Raw genomic sequence first — 27,763 nt, 5'->3', positions numbered from 1 at the left:
TGGTTGGGATCAGTATATTCCTTGACAAGTTTGCTTCCACATTGCTGCTTCGTACATAGTTCCCATCGTGGGGCATGAGTAGGATGGGTCTTGGCGTTTTGAATGGGGGTGCTAGTGTTGCTTTAGAAGTCAAAATCTTCGAGCTATATTAGATTTCTCAAGACCTTCGCTTTATCTGTTGTTTAAACTGAAATCACATTCAATATAAATGATACTATATGGCCTATGGGCACTCTTTTTCCCCTTCCGTTATTCCTTTCGTTACTCGACCTTGAATCCCGATTCTTGATTGATTGAGAAAGGGTTTTTAACGAGACCTCTCATTTTTTAAAAAAAATTACAAAAATTTTAAAAAATAAGTTTAATTTATGTGATTTGTTTTTCATTTCCAAAATTGGCATGTGACAAAATAAGAGTGATCGTCTCAAATTCATATCCTTCAATATATTAGTGGACCAACTTTTTCCCATGCATTGCAACGTTGAAAATGCGTCAACAAAAGGTGAGTGTCTGATGCACTGTCATGCAAATGAGACTCCAATCTCGTTTACGTAAAGGACTCTTGATTCTATTAAAGTTGAAAACGGACAGAAACTTTCATTTTTTTTAAAAGACATAATACTAAAAATAGTCCCTAACATTTACCGAAATGGTCATTTTGACCACTATTTTTTGGAACAGTTTAGTCCCCAACGTTTCACTTTGGGGCAAAAAGCTCCCTCTATATATATGAAAACATATTAGTTAACAAATGATTAACGCTCCAAAATAGGAACTTTTTAAATCTAAAATGAAATGTTAAGGGTTAAAATGCCTAAGAAAAAAGAATAAGAGACAAAGTGATTATTTTGTCAAATGTTAAAGGTTTCTTTGCCCTAAAATGAAACGTTAGGGCCAAAATGCTAAAAAAATAGGGGCAAAATGATTATTTTGGTCAACTTTGGGGGCTAATTTTGGTATTATTTTTTTTAAAATCACATTTAATTTTTGTTTTATTTTAATATTTTACCATTAAAAACTTAAAAGACAGGCTCACCAATCAATGTATCTAAAGTTATCAGCTGTTGCATCTGTCAACCAACACCTTTTTGACCCTGAAAGTGTTTTCAACCTATGTTTGACTAGTAAGTGCCTCTCTCCAAATCAATGATGAACTTTTTGATTTCTTCATCCTTTTATCTCCATGGTCTACCACCCGATGGACCTGAAATTGAACTATTTTAGTTTTTCTTGTGGTCCACCATTTGAATTGGTTTTCCATCCATCAAAACTATGCCACGTCAATCCGTCGTTAAGTTTTTAACGACGTGTTACTAAAACGAAACAAAAACTAAATGTTTGATATGATTTTGAAAAAAAAATTAAAAGTTTAAGTACTAAAACATATCAAAATTGATAATTTAAGTACTAAATTTATAGTTTACTCTACTTTATTTTTAAGAAAAGAATTTAGGTTTTAAAAGAATGATTATAAATTTCAAATATAAAATAATAAAATGAACTCAAAGAATACTAGAAAAATAAAAACTAATGATTTGATAAGTTAACATGGAATTTGACACTTCCCAAGCCAAGTCCGTGTGGTTAACATGGAATTTGACACTTCTCAAGCCAAGTCGGTGTGGTTGGTATGAAAGATTTAAATTGGCATCGTATTTATCGTGATTACGGATATAATGAGTGTTATTGTTGTAATTACGGGTATCGCAATCATATAATAACGATCGAGGACGACACCGCTACCATTATATTAAAGACACTATTACGATCGTAAACCGTTATTTAAACTTAAAATTTTATTTAAAATATATAAAGAGTGATAGTATATTAATTAAATATCAATTCTCTCTGTCACCTTCTCAACAACTTGTCTGATATCTCATGGTGTAAAGGCTATAAAATAAAAACAGATCCTTTCACCTTCTGCAAATCAAACACTCTTCAATGGCTTCCACCATTACCAAAGCCTTGATCACCCTCTGTTTCACTTTGTCTTTCTCTTCGACTTTAGCTGTAAACTCATCTTCAACAACTTCTTTAAACTCCAATCTCTCTTCCATACGAAATTTCTGTCGATCGAAGCCTTACCCCGATGCTTGTTTCGATTCATTGAAGCTTTCCGTTTCAATAAACATCAGTCCCAACATACTCAACTACCTTCTTCAAACACTCGACACCGCACTATCCGAAGCAGGAAAGCTCACAAATCTTCTCTCCAATGGCGGAGGAAACAACGTCATCGAAAAACAAAAAGGGACGATGCAAGATTGCAATGAACTCCATGGTATCACAGTATCTTCCTTGAAAAAATCAGTGTCGAGAATCAAATCGGGTGACTCGAAGCAGCTGACCGATGCAAGATCTTATCTAAGTGCAAGTCTTACGAACACCAACACATGCTTAGAAGGATTGGATTCGGCCTCTGGGTCTTTCAAACCTGTGTTGGTGAAATCTTTGGGGAATATTTACAAACACGTGAGCAACTCTCTTTCAATGGTTCCCAAAACAGGTAAAAAGGGCCGTAAAAATCGTCGATTGTTGGGGTTTCCGAGCTGGTTGAAACCGAAAGCTCGACGGATTTTGCAGGGCGACGACGAAGAGTACGATCCGGGTGAAGTGATCACTGTGGCGGCTGATGGAACAGGGAATTTCAGTACCATAAACGATGCTATAAACTTTGCTCCAAACAATAGCGATTTCAGAGTGATAATCTATGTTAGAGAAGGGGTTTATGAAGAGAATGTGCAAGTCCCAAGCTATAAAACTAACATAGTTCTCCTTGGAGATGGAAATGATGCCACTTTCATTACCGGTAATCGAAGTGTGGTTGATGGCTGGACCACTTTCAGATCAGCAACTGTTGGTAATCTCTCAAAAACTTGTACCTCTAAATTTTGGGTTTCGGATTTCGGGTTCGGATCATTCGAGTGTCACGGTTAAATTTTTAAATCAAGTCTTTTATTCGAGTTATTTTCGATTCGAGTGTTTCATTTACGAGTCATTTTAAGGTAATCTCTCAAAAATTTGTACCTCTGGTTTTTGGTTTCGAGTTGTTTGAGTTTCTCAGTGTATTTTAGATTGAGTCTTTTATTCAAGTTTAAAACTCAAATTCGGGTTATTTTAAGCTTAAATCATTGCTTGTCATTTCAGCTGTGTCTGGTGAAGGCTTTTTAGCTCGGGACATAACAATCGAGAACGCCGCCGGTCCGGCGAAGCACCAAGCGGTTGCATTGCGAATTAATGCAGATTTCGCCGCATTATACAAATGCTCGATCAATGGCTACCAAGACACATTATACGCTCACTCTTTCCGACAATTTTACCGCGAATGCGACATTTCAGGCACTATAGATTACATATTCGGCAATGCAGCGGTCATTTTCCAAGCATGTAACATAATCTCTCGAATGCCGATGCCCGGCCAGTTCACGGTGATCACGGCGCAATCTCGGGAAACCCCGGATGAAAACACCGGGATTTCGATTCAGAATTGTTCGATTCTTGCCGCCGACGAACTGTACGCGAACTCCAGCACCGTCGAAAGCTACCTAGGAAGGCCGTGGAGGATATATTCGACAACGGTTTACATTGAATCCTACATTGATGATTTCATAAGTCCTAGTGGATGGACTCAGTGGTCTAACGACGAAGGGTTGGACACCCTTTATTACGGAGAGTATAGTAATTACGGTCCAGGTTCGGGGACGGATAACCGGGTCAATTGGCCCGGTTACCACGTTATGAAATACGACGATGCATATAATTTTACTGTGTCGGAGTTTATAGTCGGTGAAGCTTGGTTGGATTCTACTGATTTCCCATATGACGATGGAATTTGATAAAAATTAATATAAATTATCACTTTGGTCCTCTATAGTTTGATTTCTAACATTGAATTAAACAATTTTAAAATTTAAATTTAATTTAAAATTACATGATTTAAGGACAGTAATTGTTACACATACTCAACAAAATCATAATTTTCTAATAAGATTATTAGTGTATCAACGTGCTTTGTCAGAATTGAATATAATTTTTGAAAGTTGTATTCTATTAACCTACGGATAATTATTATATCATTGCCTCAAGTATAATACAAATACTAAAGATTAATGTATAAATCATCATGCACGGCTGAAAGGATAGATTAAACAATCTCGCTCTTAATTTATAATTTCTATTATTTTCTCAATTTATCATTCTTCATCTTTTTCGTATGTTTGTTGATTATAATTCTTCGTTCAAATAAAAAAAATAATCGTTTATTAATATTATAATATCATTATTCTCATCCACGATAATATTTCAATATATTAGTAAGAAATATCTGTCGGTGAGATGATTTCTTTGACTAAAAAGAAGAATGTTAAACAAGGGAACATAATGGTGGGCAACTGTTGATTTTCTGGACCCAAGGCCAGGAGTGGGAAGATAACAAAGTTTTTGTTTTGGTCTACAAGTGGTGTGCCTTTCTACATATCGACGGATGTAGAACTTTATACTAGGAAGAGTGAATTTAAACGAATGACAAATTAAAATTTTAATAGGACGAAAATAATTTTTTTAACAAAATACATTGATTTTTTAAAATATATGATAATTTTAAATTAAAAAAGATTTTTTCGTCTATCTTTCCCTCGATCCATCTTGTTTGTACAAATCAATTAGTCCAATTTCAAAGTTTACGGCTGTGTCCTTCTACACCCAAATAAACGCGACATGGTCTTCTGTTCACCTGTTAGGCACTGTTCACAGCAAAGATGGACCATAAAATTCAAAATTATTATATATTTTAATTTTTTTCAATATGTTTTTCATTAAAATTATATTTTTATTATCTTAAAATTTTATAAATTCAAATTCATTCACTTAACATAAAATTATGTGTTTATCCCTCATCTCTGATTCATACGGTTGCTATTCGGATTCCTCGTTAGCCAACCGCCACCCATCGTACTTTCTACACCAAGATAAAGCCCCCATCACCTTTTATTGACCCGGTCACTCTAAATCCCGACAAGGCTGATGTTACAGGGCCAATAGTGCCCATTTGACTGCCATCTTTTACATGCAATTATTTGGAAAGATCTTTTTTGTGTGATCACAGTACATTGTAAAATGTGTTACAAAACATGTTATATCTCACGATTATATTATTTGATCTACAGATTTTACAAAATTTAATTTAAGTAAACATATTCGTTTTAATATTATTTATTTTATTCAGAATTTAAAATTTAAGATTTAGAATTCACAAGTCTGCTAATTAGTTAGCTTCCCATAATTGAAATGGAAATAGTTACATGCGGTTATAACTTGGTAACTTTATGATTATATGATTGGTGTTTCAAGTTGCAACAATCTAAAAGACGCGAGTGAAATTTACCTCCAATTATTTCATTACGGTTTAGGAGATTATAAGAGAACTCCAGCGCTGCGCTAACAATGATCTCCATTTTAACGTGGTTGTTAATTTCACGATACATCTAGCATGTTACTGTAGTTGCACCACAAAAAATTTTTTTGTTATTTTTATGATTTTTGGTTTTTGTTTTTTTACTATATTTTGTTATTTTCTTTTTATTTTCCTTTTTTTGTTACATTATTCTATCTTTTATGTTTTTTTATTGTAAATTATACACAATAAAATAAAAATTAAACATAATATAATATATTCAAGTAGATTAAATTGCATTAATTTTACTCATTTTGCTCTACGAAATGCACTAATTGAGCATTTGTGAAATGAATATTCTAATTCGAAGAATTAAAATATATAATTATGTAATTTATGTTTTTCACATTATTATTATGAATTATAATTTTCTTATTTATTTGTATTTTCGCAATGTTATTTATGAATATTTTATTTATGTTTTTATTTGATATTTATTAGAAATGTATATATTTTATTTTATATTTGAAAAATCAATATTATAATAGTTAAATATTGTGAATAAAGTAGAGTTAGTGGTAATGTAGAGATAGTGCTGGAGATGAATTACTGTTTTATCTTTAGAGTAGAGATAGATGTTATAGAGTAGAGATGAGGGCTGGAGATGGTCTAAGTTGTTTAAGTATTGTACTTAAGGGTGAACACGAGTTATGATCCAGTTTTATAAAATCAAATTAGATCTAGTTCAAATTTAGGGTAAAAATTGATCCAATCCATCTAATTGTATCACGAAAAATATGCATTTTCCATCGATTGTGGCCAAGATAGTAAGACTAAGAACGGAACTTAATGTTCTTGGGGCAGGACCAAAAAATGGGTTTAACAAAATGGAAGTTGAGAAAAGTAAAAGCATTCTTTACAGTACCTTTTTTAGTTATCTATTATTAGTATAACCATATGAACAGACCGAACCACGATATCACCAAAAATTAATGAAAAGGTTTGGATTGAGGAACATACTTGAACGAGCTTCGATAGTTTGCTAAACGAGATTGTCGAGCTGCGCTTCCAGTTCTTGTATGTCCTCTGGAGAATACTCTGATTTTAGAAGGGATTGAACTTGGATATGGGCTTCCACGATATTCGTCCTGCATAAATATAAACAATCATCTTGGTGCATTGTACAATAAGCTTGCTAAAGAATCCGAATCATCCGAAACTCGCTTCACGATTAGAAAACCATGATTATGTCAACGACTATGGAGTTAAGGTTATAAATTCGGGACGGTAACTTACTTGATTGGTTTGAAAAGAATTGTTCGTGTTGTTGGGTTATGTAAATAAAGCTTCATCTTTGCTATCACCAGTGGAAGTTCTAGCTGAATGGCTGAATTTACCTGTTCGAGATATGAAAATCATCAGTTGGTGAATCCAAACTCTGAAAGTATAAACAGATTTGCCACTAAAAAAAGGCGAATCTTCAAAAACCAATGCAAACTGTAACCTCCAAAATAGGTTGGCAAAACATGAATTAAAGATGCGACACACCTTCTGAACAAGTTCAGCCACCTTTTCCGGTGTAGCGAAGGCTTGTTCATTGAGTGGCTTGGCCATAATCGAGTCTATTTTTTGATTCAGTACCAGAAGATGATGCAACTTTTACTGCTGTTACCTATAGGAAAAGAAGTAAAGGCTTACACAATTAATCACAAATCGAAGCAGAAAAAAGTTCCAATAGCATCAATGCTGTGATTTCATTCAGGGAAGAAAACGGAAACAAGGCGGTCAGTTAAATATCACATAGCAAGTTGAAGTGGTCTTATTTCACTACCGAGGGATATCTACTATTTTAAGATTCTAATATCCTAAAATCGTTAAAAGAACAATTGAGGAGAAAAAGGAGACCTTGGTAACAAATGAAAGCATAGGATCTACAACTTGCTTAGTGACTGCCATAATAAACTCCTCACAAGTTGCTTTTAAACTTTTCTCCAGCTCCTGAAAGTAACTGGAAAAAATGAGTCACTATTGATGACAAAGCAAATTCCCAGCATCCATCACAAAACGGGGGAAAAGAAGAAAAGAGGGGAGGGGCATTGGAGAAACATAAATAGTTCGCCGATAATCATCAGCTTCAGGGACAAAAGATTTGAAATTTCCTTTCTTGTATCCTGATCCGTGTGAACAGTGATGTGTTGGTACAAGATTTTTTTCAACAAGCACCAAAACCAGTACAAGCCACTTTGACTCATTGAGAACCGTCATAAATTTAAAGAAGGTTAAATCCTAACCTTCCTGGCATCTACATGACTTTCCAAAATACGGGGAGATAAGGTCCTTGCTAATGATGTTGATCTGGTCCAGTCAAATAATGATGCCTGGCCTCTAAGTATACGTCTCAGGTGATCCTATCAAAGGCATATTAAAACAACCAAGTAAATGGAAGGTAAAATATGAAAGAGCTGTTCGAGATGGAAAAGAACTGGAGATTGAACAATCTAAGCATCAAATAGATCTTAAGAAAGTACAATAATAGTGTTATTGGTCTTCCCAGTATCTGCTGAAACTCAGAAAGAGCTTCAGCTTTTAAAGCTAAATAAGCCTGAAAAGACTGTAAACATCAAGTAGTGCATTTCGGTTAAACAGAAGTTTAGACTCAGAAAACTTACCAGCACATGAGAGAAATCAAGTTCTTTGTGTGTAACAGAGAACTCTATGTCAAATGGTGCTATCTGCGAGGCCAAAATTCATCCTATTAATTAAAAATCCAATGACAGAAAGAGAGCAAAAGAGAGGAATAATAAAGATAACCTGTTCCCTTAATATCAGAAGATGCTTTATAAGGAAGAGCTGTCCATCCATTGGTGTTGATCTCTTTGTAATTAGTTTGCTTGCTTTCTAGGTAAAATTTAAAGATTAAAGAGGAAAAAATGCAAATGGTTAGAAATCCAACCAAGCCCACCACTTATTTCAGAGAGCGAATAAGTCTGTCAACTTATTCAAAGAATGGTTAACATGATTTTGTTAAGAATCTAAATCCAAGCTTAGCCACATATAGAAATTGTATCATTCTATCGCATTAGCATGCTTAGAAAGCAAATATCTTTAGCCTTGAACAGTAGCTGGTATTCAGCTAACTTACTTGGATAGAGTCAGAACAAAATTCTACAGCTTCCTGTGAAAAAAACAACACAAATTAATTATTTAACAGAACGCACAAAGGGCAATGCTTAGATAAGAAACTGAAGAAGGGTGATTATTGAAAGACTCAAGGCACCTGAGCCAAGCCAGTGAAGACTTCTGGTTCCAAACAGCGATACAATTTCGAAAGAATAGATATTGTTTTCTCTAATGGTGGATACCAAGTTTTGAATACAAATGGATTGTATCAGCCTGCAGAAGAAAAAGAAAAACATCAAGACAGATAGAACTTAGAAGTGTTAATTTCATGTAACTGTATTTCCAAAAGGAGAAAACATAAAGTGAAATTCAAGAAGCCATGAGTGACGTCCTACTAATCTGGCCAACATCAAACTCCAGATACTTCAAAACTGCAGACATTGCATACTTCACTAAGTGCTTCCACTTACAAGTCTGCAAGTAGGCTTTGGATATGCATGTTTGCTAACCAACTGGAACAACCACACGCTGGTCTAATACAACAGGATGACAAATTTGTTCCCATTCACCATGAGACAGCCCGTGTACCAATTTTTCCATTTCATGTTGCAATCATTTCTATATAGGAAAAGTATTCATGCAAGACATGCCACATCTTCATATTGCACATGATTCTTTCATTAAATGAATTGAAACAATGGAGTTGCAATTCCACATATTATTGTTAGTGTGTTCGGTAATGTAACAACAAAGCCTAAACAGACACAAACATATAGTGAAACATTGAAGTCTGAGCAGAAAAGGTACGGAATAAATAAACACAAATAATAGGTATCAAGTTAGGTTCTATAATAATGGTTACAAAGAGCATAGATACAAGGGTCTGAACTAGAAACAGTAACCTTGAGTAGCAGCAGATAGCTTGCGAATTTGAAATTTGTCCAACAAATATGTAGATTTAAGACACATAATTTATTATCTATAATCTGGGATAAGGGAGAAGTGTTGGTGAACTTACAGAAGTAGTTTCTGTCTTCACATCTTCAGAGTGCTGCAGTTTTGCAGGGTAATCCAAGTCTTCATCAAATGGGATATAATTTGCAATCTGTGTAAGAAAGAAGACAGAGATTCAATTCAACTAAATCAAGAAATATGGGATGACAATCAGTCACAGCAATGTGTGGCGTTTGCCCAGAGCGACGCACACTTCTAAAAGGCACAATATAATTGCTCCTAACATTGAAAGCATAGAATGCAACTGTTAGAAAATTTCTCTTTCAATCTCAAATTGTAAGCAACTAAAAGAATGGTGCTTTCAATAACACAGAGGGAAGTCACTAGCAATCAAATGATTTCCAGCATGAAACTATCAGATAGACAAACCAAGACTTCATTTCAATCAACTACCACAAATATCAAGTAGCCAAAAGACTTCTATTCCTCAATATGGTAAAGTGTTGGTAGCTTCCATCGATTTATGAGTACTCAAACAGACACAGAGATACATAAGCAATAAACAGACCTCATCACGTATATGTGTTCGAGCACGAAAAGTCAAGCGTTCATGAATGTCTGCCAAAATTCTTTCCAATGTAGGGCGAAACCGGGCCAATGACTCACTTTTTCGGCTGAGCTGTTCTCCCAAGACTTCAACTTTGAGGATATCAACCAGTTCACAAAGGAAATCAACATTTGTTTCATGAATGAGTCTTGGACGCAATGTATCATATAAGAATGTAGACCTGCAAGTAAATACAACTTAGTAAGACATGCAAAAGATTTATTCTTAAGTCAAAACTCTGTAAAATTATTTCAGTTAATTTCCCTAAAGCCATTAAGCCATGTAGTAAAGAGACAAAAAGAACATGGGAAAAAGAGAAAAGAAAGCTCTATAACATTGGCAACAAGGTTACTTACAAAGGATCTATTAATGGTGCCAAACTTGAAACATCCTCTGAAGTATAAGGGAAAAAATGATCAAAGAGTTGGTGCTCAAGTTGACAGACCTGCAGCCATGGTAACATGTAGGCCCCAGTTAATAAAAAGAACTTGTGTCTTCACTTTACAAACACCAGTGTAAGAAACTTAAAGATTCAGGCTAGATTTTATTGTCTCTAATGCCACCAAACATATAAAATGTGCAAAGGGCGTACGACTTAAATAACAAGTTTTGCTTCAGCCGATCAGAAATTCCTAGAATCATAATCATATACAGGTACTAGACACAAGGACAGTTAGTTAACCATACCTGCATTAGGTAAGCACATCCTGATCTAGTCAATGGTGGCAAATCCTCTTTCTTGGCAAACTCAGATATTCGTAGATGCACTATGCCTTTTATCTAAAGAAGCATAAATTAACGGAAAGAGTAAGAATTGGTTCAAATATTACATAAAGTGGTCGATGTGTGTGCCTGTAATATAGCTTTCACTCACCAAATAAAGCCTCTGTTCACAGTACAATTTATGACATTCTGAAAGAATATGAACATATTCTTTCCTTGATGCTCTGCTTTCAATTTCCTCTAATACCGGCTTAAGCTGCAAATGCTTAAAACTGTTAGTGATCTCTGCTAAAGGAGAGTCATATTTCTATACAAGTGACAGCTTTCAGACCAGAAAAGGAAACCATTACTTCACTAGCAGCTGCCTTGAAACGGATATAAATTACAGATGCCTCAACACCCTCAGAAAGAGATGTTTTGCTGCTACTACTGCTCCGAATTGCTGCCTGAACCTGATGACGGAAAGAACAAGCATTTTGGAAAGCATTAACCCATCCATAAAAGCATACCCATGTATGCAAATTTGACCTAGAGGTGAATATTTTACCTGAGAAGAAGCACTTTTGAGAACAGAAAGTACATGAGAGCGGATCATACCCAGGGCCCGAGACTGTAAAAACAGGCTTCCAAATTATTTTAGTCAAACTCAAAAATGTCTATTTATACACATGCATTTCATTCACTACATTAAACAATCCATAAATAGTCACCATGATTCCTTACCTGGAGTTGACGGAACTTTAGCAAATAAACACCGGGCTCTGCATATTGTGCATTACTTTCAACATACCTACAAGGACAACAAAATCAATACTATGAGAAATTTTTATTACAATTGCTCATCAGAGGGGCTTTGCAAAGTTGGACTGAGTTCAAATGTAACTTACGATATGCACTCGTCAAGCCGTTTAAGAAGTGGGAAAAAGCTTTCATTTCCAACGTTCATGTTTGGAGAATAAAAGTTAGAAGTAATCTGTACACAAGAGATAAAATTACACAAACCATGAATCTCAGAACTATTGCACTAACAGAAAGTCATCAAGACCCTACATATATATATAAATATAAATCCTTAAGGATGATATAGACTATAAATCAGGACAAAGAAGCAATATATAAACAGAAGGTAAACCAATCTCTGGTTAAGATAGCATTCAAACCTTACATTCTCCAACTCATCAAAATACTTGAGCTTACTGCGAAGTGCATCAGCAAACTCAATCAGCTTTTGCTTCTCCAATACCTGCAATATGAATAAGCTGGTGATGAAAACAATCAACTAATTTAAACCAAAATTTTCCATCTCACAGACAAATGGATTACATCTATTGAATATAAAGCCGAAAGTGAAGGTAGAAACAAGAAGATAAAACTACATTCCAAACCATACAAACAAATAACATACCAATCGGTCACATGCATCATGAAGAGTTTTAGTTTTTGTTGCTACTGCCTGGTGTTGCAGCTGTAGTTCATTAAAATGGTTCAAGGTCTCATCCACCTACAAGAAGTGTACTCCTAGCTTAGAAATCATGAGGAAATGATAGATCTAACTTAATAAATAACTAGCAAAGAAAATGAGAGAATATATGGAGATATAAAACAGAACATGAACGTACTTGTCGAAGTATAGCATCAATAGTCTGTATGCGGTCTGTTAGAGTATTAACATAGTGCTGATACTTCTCTTCAGTCTGAAGTAAGAGAACCAGTGATGAAGTAAATAAAAGAAAATTACTCCACGAACATATATGTTGAAACAAGATATCACTACTAACCTCCGACCTCAAGGCCGATTCAAGGTCTGTGAACCATTTATAAAACTGCACAGAAAAGAAGAAGCAAAACCTTTAGATCCAAATTCATCAATTTCATAAAAACCTAGTAGATGAGTTCATTAGAAGAACAAAACGATGTAACCATCCACATAAGATTCAATGTATAATTCACACAAGATATATAATAAATTTGATTTACCTGATTAGTATTAACCAAAATTTCCTCGATAGCTCCAGAGTCACCGAAATTTTTAGCCTTTGTAGAAACAGACAATCCAATATCCTGGCCAGAGGTTCTCTCTTGAGCCTACAACAGCATAATCAAAACATCTTCACCAAGACAATCATAATGCAATTAAAAAAAGTAACCAACAAGCAAAATAGTTACTCACCAAATTGGTCGGAAACGGCCGTTCTGCAACAGCATGAGATAGCATCAGTATGGCTCCTTGCTGCTGTTCCGTCAAAGGTGCATTCTAAACACAAATCCAAAATAAACAAATCAAATTAAAGAAACAAAAATCTAAAACATCGCATTCAGTTCCATTCCACAGATCTGATCTTCAAATAATTAACAACAATAATATCACATATTACTTGGAAAAATAATGTGATCACATTTCGGTTACAATTACGGCTCCGGTTAAGAGATCGGATCTTTTAATTGCTAGATCTAAAGACGAAGCAATAGAGTAAAATCAAAATAGTTATAATTTGAACGTTTTTAAGCTCGTTGAGATAAAATTAGAGCAGATCTAAAGTAGAAGAGATTCACAACGTGAAGTTTGAAGGAAAACATTGTTGAGTTCTGAAAAGTGAGTTCAAGAGGCGAAAGAGAAAAAGAGAAAGATTACCTGTTCCCAAGTAGAAGCGAAATTGTAGCCTTTGGAAATGGCTTCAGATTTGGGGAGGTTCGGAGGCGTAGCTGCTGTATTTGTCGCCATTTTTTGTTGTTTTCTTCTTCTTTTCCAGGGAGTCTGGCTCTAATGGACCAGACGGACCTTAGCTATTTGAGTTTGCTCATTAAACGATGCTAGTGATTGTATCTAACGCCATTTTTTTAAGCCGGTTGTAGAGGCTTGAAGCTGATGACTTTTCAAGACGTACTGTTTTCACTTCAACGACGTCGTATTCACTTCAATTTGTGTAAAGTACACAAATGGTCCCTTGACTATAGGGTAATGCTTAGTTAAGCCCATCAACTATCAAAAGTTATAAAATGTCCTCCAACTATAGAATATTACTTTGTTAAGTCCATCAACTATTAAAAGTTACATAAATGATCACCTGACTATTCATTATGTTTCAAACTCGTCCATTTCCGTTAAGAATTGATATTTTCTAAGTCAAATGTTAACATGATGACTGAGATCATATGATAGTCATTTGAGATTCTGAGAACAAATTTTATCATATTATAATTAGCACGTTAACGTTCATCTTAGAATAAAGTCAATTTTTTTTAACGAAAAATGATAAGAATTGAACATAATAAATAGTCAAGTGGCCATTTTGTAACTTTTAATAATCGAGAAACTCAACAAAGCAACACTCTATAATTGGAAGACTATTTTATAACTTTAATAGTCGATGGATTTAATAAAACAATACCTCATAGTTGGGGATCATTTGTATTTTACCCTTTATTAATTTATTTTCAAGACTTAAATAATGTTTGATCTTATTAAAATCTGACACGAAAAACTATTCTAATAATAAATTGTTCTTTTCTTATTTTAATCTAATTTTCTATATATATATATATATGAATGGATAAATATATATTTTGATCTCTTAATGTGATTTTAATATTTAGACTTTATTTTGGTTCAATTAAACAAGAACTTAATTTTAATGTTTAATTATTTATTTATTTTTAATCAAATTACATAAAAAAAATTGGTTTATTGGTTTAATTTGACATAACTTCATTTTTAGTTTAAATTAAGAGTAAATTATGTATTTAGTACCTAAACTATCAATTTTAGTTTATTTTAATATCTAAACTTTTATTTTTTTTTCAAAATTATACCTAACACCTAGTTTTCATCTCATTTTATCCCCAAAATTGAAAACATAACACATTTAGTACCTAAACTATCAATTTTAGTCCATTTTAATACCTAATCTTTCAATTTTTTTCAAAACATAACGTTAAATTTTGAACACAATACTAAAATAAAATGAAAGCTAAAATTGTTAACGACAATGTACTAATATGAAACAAAAACTAAACTTTAGGTATGATTTTAAAAAAATGAAAGTTTAGGTACTAAAACGGACAAAACTAATAGTTTAGGAACTCAACGTATAATTTACCCTTAAATTAATAAAAAAAAAAAGAAGAAATAGAGAAGAATGATATACCCAGCACAAAAGTGCATAGTTATGGGAGAAACATATGGCTACAAAAAAACATATATCGATTCTGATTCATCAATACAACCAAGCTCTGCAGCAACTTGTTTGCCAAACAATAAGCTGAAACGGCTCAGTCTTTAACATCAGCAACGCCTCCCGGAGATATCTGATATCAAGCTTCGGCCTCGGCCAAGCAAGGTGAGCTTATTACTTTACAAATGCGTTCCTCCCCTCTTCCCTTCCGAAGAGCCAATCTATAGACAGTGACAAGATTGTAGTTACTAGTAGCTTTCAAAGAAAGGTAGTTTAGAGAAAAGGGATAAATTCGGGCTTCAATTTCGATGACAAACCTTGTTGTGGAAGCATGAGCCATGATGTTACTGCCGATAGGCTTAATTTGAGGTCCGGCGAAGATTGCAGAACCGTCCACTTGTGCTACTACTTGGTTCGTAATCACAACGGCCACACCAAACTACGGTAGCGTAAAATGCACATAAAAACATGATAAACAGGGACAACTCTAAGCATCTCATTATCATTGCATGAAAGTAATGCATTCCTCAATGTAAATACAGGTATATTAACCTCATCTGCCAACTTCTGAAGGCTCCTCAGAAACTTCGCGAGATGCATTTGTCGGGCTGACAGTTCACCCCTCCCGGTAAAATCTGTTCTGTAAAGGGCGGTTGCACTATCGACTATCATAAGTGCAAACCTGTCGAGCAATCCGTCAAATGATCAATAATCTATATAGCATTCAGCTTGTTTGCCTAACTTATAAGAAATACTTTATCAATACCTTGTTTCCACCATCATGGAAGCTGCTTCAAGTAAAAGGCGAGACTGATGGTCAGTGTTATACGCTCGAGCATAGGCCACATTCTCCAATACATCGGCACCATTCAGTCCAAACCTGCAACATGCAAGGACGGTGTCAACTATCGATATTGCCACGTAGCATAATAGCAGTATGGTTATTATCATGGTATCCGTCAATCACCTCTCCGCTATCTGTAAGAGTCTTTGTGGTCTAAATGTCCCTTCAGAATCGATGTACATTGCTTTTTCCTCACCACCTCCTTAATCTAATGGAAGCTAAAATGTCATACAAAATTAGCAGCTGGCCAAAATTGACTCACTTGGCATATACATGAGGTACAAGACAACTCGGTTAATGAGGAGAAAAGCTCTTACTTGGCATGTTACACACAATGTGTGACAGAGCTGAGTCTTTCCGGAACGGAACTCACCATATATCTCAGTAATGGATCCTGTCTCGATTCCGCCTGTCAAAAAGAAGACCAAGTTAGGGTGCAACGATACATAAAATTGATCCCCTAACAGATGAAACAAATGTTGCGGAAGACGACTATCGGATAGAGCAAAATCGCAACTGATAATTTGAGAAAATAAAAATGAAGATAAAAGAGACACAAAATTTACGTGGAAAACCCCTAAATAATATAGGGTAAAAACCACGGGCAACGGTAGAAGAATTTCACTATGAGAAAATAGGAATTACAACTTCTCTCGATCGACCAAGGAGAAAAAAATGATAATTCTCTCTTGATAAAAAAGAGAAAACAACTCTTAAGAAACTCTCTAAATTCTCTCTAGTATTGGAAGAAAGCTAGAATGTTTTGGGATGTTTTTGAAGCTAAATGAGCTAAGGTATTTATAGTTGAAACATAAGGACTAATTTGTAAATACCCTAAAGTTTAGTAACTAAATTTTAGTAATTTTACCTTACAAAAATAATAAAATTTAAGCCATTTTTTTGACCATTTAGCCGTCCCACTTGGGCTGCTATGACTTTCAGCAATCTCCCACTTGAAGATTTGATTGAACAATCATATCTTCACACAATTCTTTCTACCTTGTACCATCATGTTGCTTACGTCTCTGACAGGCCACAAGAGGATCGACACCAGGTAAATTTATCAGTGTTGATTGCCTTCGTCATGAAATCTGCTATGTTGTCTTTGGTATGGATCTTCTGCATATCTATCGTTCCTTCTTTCACCTTTTCACGAATAAAATGATATTGAACTCGTATGTGCTTTGTTCTTGAATGAAATGCCGGATTCCTTGCTAGATGCAAGGCGCTTTGACTGTCACAAAACAGAGAGATATACTTTTGATTGTGCCCAAGCTCCTCCAATAACATCTTCAACCAAATTGTTTCTTTACTGGCTTGTGTAGCTGTTACATATTATGCTTCTGTTGTGGATGTAGCCACAATTGACTGCAATTTTGAAACCCAGCTTACAGCTCCATCAGCAACTTTGAACACATATCATGTAGTAGATTTGTTTTTATCCAAATCCCCTACATAGTCAGAATCTACATACCCATTGATTAGTAATTTTGATCCTCCATAACATAATGCAATATTTAAGGTCCCTTTGATGTATCTCAGGATCCTCTTTATTGTATTCCAATGCTCTTTGCTTGGATTCGCCATGTACCAACTAACCACTCCCACTGCTTGTGCAATGTCTGGTCTTGTGCATATCATAGCGAACATTAAACTTCTCACTGCTGATGCATACGATACTCGAGACATTTCCATCCTCTCTTCTTCACTGCTAGGACTCACACTGGAGGATAATTTGAAGTTAATAGAAAGAGGGGTAGAAATTGGCTTACAATCTTGCAAGCTGAATCATGACAAGATCTTCTTCAAGTAATTCTTTTATGAAAGCCAAATCTTCATATTACTTCTGTCTCGATGAATTTACATCCCTAGAATCTTGTTTGCTGATCCCAAGTCCTTCATTTCAAATTCCCTAGCTAGTTGTGCCTTCAATTCTTCAATATGATCTTTGTTGGGTCCTGCAACCAACATGTCATCCACATACAACAACAATATAACAAAATTGTTATCACCAGACCTCTTGAAATAAGCGCAAGGGTCTGCATTAAGTCTGTTGTATCCAAGGCACATAATGAAGGAATCAAATCTCTTATACCAACACCTCGGCGCCTTCTTTAGACCGTACAGAGATTTGTTTAACCTGCAAACCAAGTTCTTCTTTTCTTCTTCTTCAAAACCTTCAGGTTGGAGCATATAAATTTCTTCTTCAAGATTTCCATGAAGAAAAACTGTTTTAACGTCTAGCTGCTCTAGATGTAAATTCAATGTAGCACACATTGCCAAAACTACTTGAACTGTTGTTAGTCGAACCACAAGAGAAAATATTTCATTGAAATCAATACTTTTTTTTGAGCATATCCTTTGACTACAAGTCTTGCACGATACCTCTAAACTTGATCGTCACCATTTCGCTTGATTTTGAAGACCCATTTGTTACCAATTGGCTTCCTTCCTTGTGGTAGTGTCACAAGGTCTCATGTATTATTTTTATGAAGGGCTTCGATTTCTTCTTGCATCGCCATCATCCACAGTGAAGCATCTGAGCTGTTTATTGCCTCCTGGTATGTTGATGGCTCACCGTCCTCTATTAAAAGGCAGTATGCAACATTTCCTTCTATAATATAATCTGAGTGCCAATTGGGACGTCTTCTCACACGATCTGATTGACGAATTATTGGAGCTTCAGAACTCTTTGGTTCTTATTCATCATGTGTTGGTTCTACTTCAGAAGAATCTCCTTGTTCAACCTCTTTTTCCACATGTATCTGTGTAGTCTCTGACTTTTCAGCGCTATCATCATCTTCTTTTCTTTGTAGTTTATCTTCTACAAAGATAACATCCCTGCTGATGATCACTTTGCGGGCAGTGGGATCCCACAAGCGATACCCCTTGACTCCATCAGCATACCCCAAGAATTTGCATTTCCTGGATTTTGGATCCAGCTTTGAGATTTCTTGGGAGTTGTACATCACGTACACAATACTTCCAAATACATGGAGATTTGAATAATCAGCAGGTTTACCAGTCCACATCTCCATTGATGTCTTCAGCTCTATTGCAGTTGATGGAGCTCGATTCACCAAATAACATGCGGTATTGACTGCTTCTGCCCAGAATGATTTTTCTAGGCATGCATCCCTCAACATTGCTCTTGTTCTTTCTAACAAGGTTTTGTTCATCCGCTCTGCCACTCCATTTTGTTAAGGAGTGTTCGCCACTATGAACTGTCTTTTGATGCATTCTTTCCTGCAAAAGTCATCAAATTCTTCGCTTGTGTATTCTCCTCCATTATCTGTTCTAAAACACTTGATCTTATTTCCAGAATCAAGTTCCACCCGCGCCTTGAAGTTTTTGAAAGTTGAAAACACATCTGACTTCTTCTCAATAGGGTACACCCAACATCTCCTAGTAGAGACAAAGTATTTTGCTCCGCCTAGGGATGTAACTGGTGCTTGCCATACGTCAGAGTGAACCCAATTCTAGAACACTTTTGCCTCTAGAATTTGATATGTTGAATTTCAACCGGTGTTGCTTACTTGTTATGCAATGCTCACACAAAGTAAGTGATACCTTCGTTAAGCCTGGAAGTAGCTTTTGCTCCACAAGGACTTTCATTCCTTGTTCTGACATGTGTCCAAGTTTCTGATGCCATAGCATTACAGAATCTGAACTACATGAGGCAACAGAGGCTTCTGCTTCTAACAAAGTCTCCCCCTTCAGCATGTATAAGTTTGCTGCTATCTTTTCGCCTTTCAGTACCACAAGCGCTCCACGGAACACCTTCATGATTCCTTTCCGTGTTTCAATCTTGCTTGCATTATTATCCAATAATCCGTAGGATAATAAATTTTTCTTCAGGCCTTTCACGTGCCGCACATCTCGAACAACTTTAATTGTTCCATCAAACATCTTCAATTTGATGGTTCCCACGCCAATGATCTCTAAGGCATGATCATTGTAACTATACACAGATCCTCCTGAGACAGGTTCATAATGATGAAACCATTCTCTTCTTGAGGTCATGTGGTATGTCGCTCCCGAATCAATGAGCCATATATATGTAAATCTTTTTCTGCCTTCCACGGTGGTTGACGCTTCACAACATAGAACATCTCCATCATCTGAAGTGTTTGCGGTATTGCCTTATGGATTGGAGTTTTTATTTAGACTCTAACAATCCTTCTTCAAGTGACCCTTCTTTCCACAGTTGTAGCACTTTAAATTCTTCTTGCTCATCGACTTCGATCTACCATGTTTGTGACTGCTGCTTTGGCCATGTTCTGTTTATCTCCTTCTCATCGTTGTCAATGCTTCTGCTTGTTGTAGATTTACTTGTCTATCTTCGTTGTTCTTGCGCCGATTTTCTTCTTATAGAACAGCAGTAGAAACGTAATCGAAGACTAGACTGGTGACATTAATGTTTGTCAAATTGATGATGAGCTGATCATACGAATCCGGTAGACTTTGAATTAGAAGTTCAGCACGTTCTTGTTCTACTATTTTACAGCTTAAGGATGTAAGCTGAGAAAATAAAATGTTCAGTGTGTTTAAGTGCTCCGTCACTGAAGTAGATTCTGACATCCGGAGAGTGTACAATTTTCTTTTCAGGAAAATTTTATTGTGCAGCGATGTGGGCTCGTATAATTTGGTGAGATGATCCCATATCTCCTTAGCTGTCTTTTTCTCCTCGATGCTTGACAATACTTCATATGCTAATGCTAGATGAAAGTTTGTCATAGCATTTCCGTCCATTTCGATCCATTTGCTGTCATCTGCAAAATCCACCTACCTTTCACTGATAGCCGCTAGACACACGTCCTTCCTCAGGATGGTCTTCATCTTTAATTTCCACAATGAGAAATTTCTCCAATTGAATTTTTTCAATATCAAATTTCGTTGCCATATCTTCAATTACGGATAGCTCCCACTATTTCACTATCGTGAATAATTCTTTGGAACCTTCAAAGAATGAGTAATACCTTCTTACTTTTTTATGTTGGATGATCTACCTTTTGGTGGCAACCACAAAGACAATAAGCAGATATTACACACTCTAATCTGGCTCTGATACCAATTATTGCGGAAAACGGCTATCAGATAGAGCAAAATCGCAACTGATAATTTGAGAAAATAAAAATGAAGATAAAAAGACACAAAATTTACATGGAAAACCCCTAAATAATATAACGTAAAAACCACGGGCAATGGTAGAAGAATTTCACTATGAGAAAATAGGAATTACAACTTCTCTCGATCGAATAAGGAGAAAACAATGATAATTCTCTCTTGATAAAAAAGAGAAAACAACTCTCAAGAAACTCTTTAAATTTTCTCTAGTATTGAAAGAAAGCTAAAATGATTTGGGATGGTTTTGAAGCTAAATGAGCTAGAATATTTATAGTTGAAGCATAAGGACTAATTTGTAAATACCCTAAAGTTTAGTGACTAAATTTTAGTAATTTTACCATACAAAAATAATAAAATTTAAGCCATTTTTTGACCATTTAGCCGCCCACTTTGCTATGGCAACTTGTTGCATACATCAGAGCAGTACATGGTTCACTCGCTGTATCTGGAATCTCCACCTGGCATGGAGCTGGCTAGCACTGGTGAAACCCAAGGGGACAAGTTTGGATGTTGTCATGAACCAGTAAAGACTTAAAAGCCTCTTAAATTCAAATCAATTTACAAATTATAGTAAAATACCATCAACAGAAACTGATGGAACAACAGAATTGTGGAAACAACATACTGGCTTCAACGATCTTCTCAACTTTAGCTTCACTGATTCCTTTGATCTGAAGAATATCTTTCTTGGGGTATAAGCAACAGATTCAACCGTGAAAAGGCCCCATCCTTGAGCTTATTTACGCCTAGAGCTGCAATTCCCGATGCCTAAGAATAATATCCAAAACTATTACTTAAGCCAAGAAATGTCGATTCCAGCCCAAACTTGATTCCGAAATTGATCAATTCGATGATGAACAAACTTGACCCGAAAACCCCAAGCTTCAAACTATTCATCTACTAAACAAAATCTCCATATGATATGGTTCAAGCTTGACAAGAAAAATGAACATCTTTTCAGCAACTAGGGGAAAAAACCCAGATAGAAAAGCGTCTTACTTTCTAATAAAATCCTACAAAAACAAAACGAAATTCAGTAGATGATTTTTCACCTGAAGTTGCTCCACAGGGAAGAGGCCGTGATGTATCTCCTCGGACTCTTCTTGTTGTTGTTGAACCATCTTTGCGTTTCTCTGTTGTTCCATTTATCGCCGACCACACGAAGAATCAACCCAAGGATCGGCTTAGATAGACCAGAACCTGGAAAAAGAGAGGGTTCAACAGGCGGAAGGGAATGGATGATGGTGGTGGAGGGAAGCGAAATAATTTTGAAAGGAGTTCGAAGGAGCGCCAAAAGATTAATAGAGAGGAGGCTTGTCTGGCAAGCTTGGAACTTGTCGGGTGCTCCGCTTGCTATAACATTCAACGTGCCTTTTACTTGGTTCCGGGTTTGGGCTCGAAAGAATCTATTTAACGTATAATATATTTTTGGGTAAAGTACACGGTCTCCGGCTATAGAGGATGTTTTATTAAGTTTCTCGACTATTAAAAGTTATAAAATGATATTTTGATTATAGTATGTTGTTTTTTAGCCCCTCGACTATTAAAATTTACAAAACATTCACTCGACTATTTCATTTATTCCGAACTCATTTATGTTTGTTAAAAAATTGATAGCAATCTGAGTTGGACGTTAACATGTTGAATATGATATAAAATAGAGAAAATAACCTCAGTGACAAAAATGCCTTATAATATACGATTTTAACCAACTTTTTTTGGATTTGCCAAAATGACCAACTAAATCGCAATGCGATCGATAATTCGCAACGCGATCTCCGGTATCGCAAATCAGTTTCCAGATTCGCAACGCGAACTTCGACTATCGCATTGCGATTTACATATTCGCATTGCGATAGTCCAAGTTCGCGTTGCGATAGTCGAAGTTCGCGTTGCGATTTATTACAAATTCGTTTCGATAGTCGAAGTTCGCGTTGCGATTTATTCCAAATTCGCAACGACTGGTGGTATTGCATTTGTTTCTTAAGAATTTTCTCTAAAAAGATAGTATTCGCGCGGACGTGTCGAAGACACATATTATTACGACCCCGAGACGAGACGGACGACGACGACGGCGGCGCGCGAGAATCCCCCTTATTCTCTATCACTCAACAAGGAAGTGGGAAAGTCAAGCCTTAAATACCATTCTCAATAGTGTTTCCAATACTATGTGGGATTGAGCATTACCAACACTTGTTTCTAATACTATGATTATTCAGGAAACAATTAACAATCATGCACCTTAAAACAATAATCAACCCAATTGCATTAGTATTATACGATTAAATATGTTATAATTAAAAGTCAATCTACAATCAATCGCGATTATTGCAATTTTAAGCAAAACGTTCAAAAAAAATTACATCACTCGCGAGAATAAAAAAAATATTATCGTGCAATTACAATCAATTGAAAATAAATTAGAATTGCATGAAAACTAAACGAACCACAAGTACTTTTCATACAAATACTAAAGTCATTAACTATAATTCACAATAATATCACTATTTAAGGCTCAATCCCACATAGTATTGGGAACTGGTAATGCTCAATCCCACATAGTATTGGAAACACTATGGGAATGGTATTTAAGGCTTGGCTTTCCCACTTCCTTGTTGAGTGATAGAGAACAAGGGGGACTCTCGCGCGCCGCCGCTGTCCGTCCGTCTCGTCTCGTCTCGGGTCGTGGTCGTGGTCGTGATCGTGGTCGTGGTAATACGTGTCTTCGACACATCTGCACGAATACTATCTTTTTAGAGAAAATTCTTAAGAAACAAATGCAATACCCCAGTCATTGTGATTTTGGACTATCGCAACGAACTTGGAATAAATCGCAACGCGAACTTCGACTATCGCAACGAACTTGGAATAAATCGCAACGCGAACTTCGACTATCGCAACGAATTTGGAATAAATCGCAACGCGAACTTCGACTATCGCACCGAACTTTGAATAAATCACAACGCGAACTTCGACTATCGCAACGAACTTGGAATAAATTGGACTATCGCAACGAATTTGGAAAATCGCATTGCGATAGTCGAAGTTCGCGTTGCGATAGTCGATGTTCGCGTTGCGAATCTGGAAACTGATTTGCGATACGGAGATCGCGTTGCGAATTATCGATCGCATTGCGATTTAGTTGGTCATTTTGGCAAATCAAAAAAAGTTGGTTAAAATCGTATATTATAAGGCATTTTTGGTCACTGAGGTTTATAAAATATTCGTTTGAGATTTTGGAATCAAATTCTATCATATCTCAGTCAAAATATTAATGTCCAACTCAAATTGCAATCAATTTTCTAACAAAAAATAATAAATTTAAAATATATGAAATAGTCGGGTGACCGTTTTGTAAGTTTTAGTAGTCGAGAAACTCAATAAAACAACATCCTATAGTCAAAAGATCATTTTGTAACTTTTAATAGTCGATGGACTCAATAAAGCATCGTCATATAATCAAAGGACCATTAGTATACTTTACCTTATATTCTTACCATAATGATAAAAGACACTCTTAATATTCAATTAAATAATTATTTTAATCTCTATTTTTATTTCTACTTCAAACGTTTTGTTTTAATAAAATATGACCTCTGATTAGATGAATATTACTAGTTAATTAACAATCAATATTTATCGTAAATATGATAAATCTCGTATGTCTAAAGTGATAACATGACACATACTATATGTACCAAAGTAATAATGTGACATACTTCACATGTTCAAATAATAATGTAACATATATCACACGTACATAAATACATGACACAAATCACATGTACATAAATAATAAAATTCATAACCATCGTCTCAACGTCTACTACCACAATCATTAAAACTTTTTACATTGAAATCAAACTCAACAGGTAAAATATATAATAATAATAATAATAGTAAAAGGAAACCCCATATGATGCATTAAGTTCTTAATTCTAATGAGCATAATCATTGACGGATCTAGAAATTTAAAATTGAGAATATACTTGACCCTTATGAAACTTAATGCATCCGCCTATGAGCACAATTATAGCAAGTATGAGTGGTGTTGCTGGTTGATGCTGCTCCACCACAGTCGTAACAAAAGGCATTCCCACACCTACAAATAAACCATTAGAACAAACACCATTTTCTAAACAATAACCTATGTCATAAATCAAGGGTAAAAGGCATTGGTATTTGGTCATGTACTTCAAAAAAATTAATCTAGAATTCGTATTATTTTTTCTCTCAACGTAATTCTCAAATTCAAAAGATAAATATAAAGTGATTTTTTAACCAACATTTTTTTTATCATTGACAGTTACAATGCTGGTCGCTCGATTTTTCAATGTAGTTTTTGCAGTGAGGGCAGCGTCTTCAGCTCTTCCTCTTCGCCAAATCAGCGAACAGAGCATCCGGGCCAAGGGATTCGAGTTTCCGAAACTTGGTGCAACTCAGACCAGAGTGCCAAGCTACCTTGCACCGCTCTCTTGCAGAAAGGACATCGATATTTCTTAATAACCCTCTTTCCGTCATTGATCAACAAAGCCGAGCAATCTCTGAACGGACAATAGAATTTCTCGGAGCCAAAGAAGGCAGATTCACAAAGGGCGTTCCCCCATCGGTTAAACAAATCCCAGGGAAGGATCTCGCGGCAAAACTCAGGGTCCAAAACCCCTTCGCAGTCCGACTCCGGGCATTTGATCGAGCTCACGTTATAGTCGAGCTTGGACTCGATGAACTTCACAGTGCAATCGACGCAGTAGAAGTGTGAACAACCTCTGACGTCGAAAGAATCGTCCACCGGCTTCATCTCCCCACAGATTCCACAACCGTAGCCACTGCCGTCGCCGATTTCATAACCCAGACTATCCAATGATTCTCTGGGAGTGAAAAAAATCTCTTCGTTTTCATCGTCAATGAGTGGGTCTTTTGCATCGTGAACTTCGCGTATAACACCGTTGAGAAACTTACCCAATTTGCAGCCAATCTTTCTTGATTTCTGGGTAACGAAATAAGAAGAGATGTGAACTTCAATTTGAGATTGGGTCCTTGAAAGATCACCATCGACACTGGTTTTCTCAGCTCAATCAGGAGAGGAAGAAAAATAATCCAAACCGTTTTGATGCTTGATCGAAATATAGATAATTTCATGGGTAAACTATGCAGATACTCCCCTATGTTTTTGGTCTGATCTACTTTGGTCATTAATTTAAAAATTAAGGGGGAATGATCCCTAATATTATCTATACATTCGATTTAGTCTCTAACATTGTCAATCTGTTCAATTTTAGTTCATCAGTCGTTAACTCTCATTTGATTTTAGTCTCTCAATCATGTTAGAAACTTAAACAAAAGGGGGTTAACAAAAATTAATGGTTGAGAGACTAAAATCAAACGGATCAATAATGTTAGATATAATTTTTCCTTAGTTTTTAAATTGATTACTAAAGTCAAACAAACCTAAATATAGATAGGGATACACATGAGACCCGAACCCGACGGTTTCGACCGACCCAACCCGATCGGGTTAGGTTTTTAAAAATATCGGTTTCAGGTCGGGTCGAGTTTTTTTAAAGGTTATGTTCGGATCGGGTCGGACCCGAAAAAAATATGATTTTACTTTATATATTTAGAAATAATTACAATAATACCCCTCTATATATTATTTTTTTCAATTAAATTATCATTTTATTGAATAAAAATATTATTATTATTATTATTATTATTTCAGGTCGGGTTCGGATTTTATCTCAAAAAGTCGGGTCGGTTGGAGGGTATATATTTTTTGGGTCGGATCGGTGAAGGACGTAAAATTTTCAGGCCGGGTTGGATTGGCCGAAACCCGACCATGTCCATCCCTAAACATAGGGGACTATCTGTTTAGTTTACCCTAAGCAGGTGTTTGGTTCAAGGATTGTGGGATTCCTATGGGATGGGAATCCCACATTCCTATGTTTGGTTGGTCGGGAATCTCATTCCCGGTAATGTTTTATTACCAATAGTAGATTTTTTGGGGTATATTACCGAGAATGTCATTACCTCTCTTCCCTTAGGTATTATAACATTACCGGCGTTTTAGATTAAAATGCCTTTAAATTTTTATTTTTTTTCAAAAATATATTTCTTCTGTCATTGAATAATAAAAATTTTACGAAGGTTAAATTACAAATTTATCCTTAAATTATTTTATTTACAAAAAAAAGTTTATAATTAAAATTTTATATGAAGTTCAGGGGTTAAATTTTTTTTACCCTTTCATTAAACATTTTTTATATTTTTAATTTGTAAAAAAAATTTATATAAATATTATGAATTTGATTTTTTAAAGAAAATATATAAATATTTTAAAATTTATAATATTATACAAATATATAATAAGGACAATTTAGTTAAATATACATTCCAATAATCTTTTATTCTTTTAACCAAACACGGTAATCTTAAATTCCTACTAAACCAACCAAACACAAAATACAATATTTCAGTAATCCTATTCACTGATAATCTTTTATTCCCACTGATAATCTTACATTCCGTGAACCAAACGCACCCTAATTTCATTTACGTGTTTTGTGATAATATTTGCGTGTGCTTTTCCATTTTTTATTTTTATTTTTTCATTTAATAGAGTGGAGGCTTGTCTTGCAAGCTTGGAGCTTGTCGGGTCGGGTGCTCCGCTTGCTATAACATTCAATGTACTTTTTACTTGGTTCGGGTTTGGGCTCAAACGAATCTATTTAACGTATAATATATTTTGGGTAAAGTACACGGTCTGGCTATAGGATGATGTTTTATTAAGTCTTCCGATTATTAAAAGTTATAAAATAATATTT

General features: G+C 35.4%; 1 protein-coding gene and 3 pseudogenes across 1 annotated transcript; 1 reads left to right on the top strand and 3 right to left on the bottom strand.

Annotated features, from left to right (window-relative positions):
* Window positions 1-1,872: 1,872 nt before the first annotated feature.
* On the top strand, window positions 1,873-3,888 carry LOC120201078 (probable pectinesterase/pectinesterase inhibitor 12). The gene is made up of 2 exons (XM_039201763.1): window positions 1,873-2,863; window positions 3,151-3,888. Exons 1-2 carry the CDS (start codon window positions 1,945-1,947, stop codon window positions 3,837-3,839), a joined length of 1,608 nt encoding a protein of 535 aa, XP_039057694.1. The 5' UTR covers window positions 1,873-1,944; the 3' UTR covers window positions 3,840-3,888.
* Window positions 2,039-13,625, bottom strand: LOC120201089 (annotated as a pseudogene).
* Window positions 13,626-15,068: 1,443 nt separating this feature from the next.
* LOC120201058 lies at window positions 15,069-22,172 on the bottom strand (annotated as a pseudogene).
* A 3,066-nt stretch (window positions 22,173-25,238) lies between these two features.
* LOC120181797 lies at window positions 25,239-26,135 on the bottom strand (annotated as a pseudogene).
* Between the last annotated feature and the right edge of the window lie 1,628 nt (window positions 26,136-27,763).

The sequence above is a fragment of the Hibiscus syriacus genome, unplaced genomic scaffold, assembly GCF_006381635.1.
Source record: "Hibiscus syriacus cultivar Baekdansim isolate YM2019G1 unplaced genomic scaffold, ASM638163v2 tig00000340_pilon, whole genome shotgun sequence".
NCBI lineage: Eukaryota > Viridiplantae > Streptophyta > Magnoliopsida > Malvales > Malvaceae > Hibiscus > Hibiscus syriacus.
This window is presented reverse-complemented; position numbering and strand designations above follow the sequence as displayed.

Excerpts from the sequence above, each read along its gene's own strand:
- LOC120201078 (XM_039201763.1), top strand. The coding sequence starts at position 1,945 with ATGGCTTCCACCATTACCAAAGCCTTGATCACCCTCTGTTTCACTTTG. Across the intron at positions 2,864-3,150 it reads TTTCAGATCAGCAACTGTTG|CTGTGTCTGGTGAAGGCTTT; the intron begins GTAATCTCTCAA and ends TTGTCATTTCAG.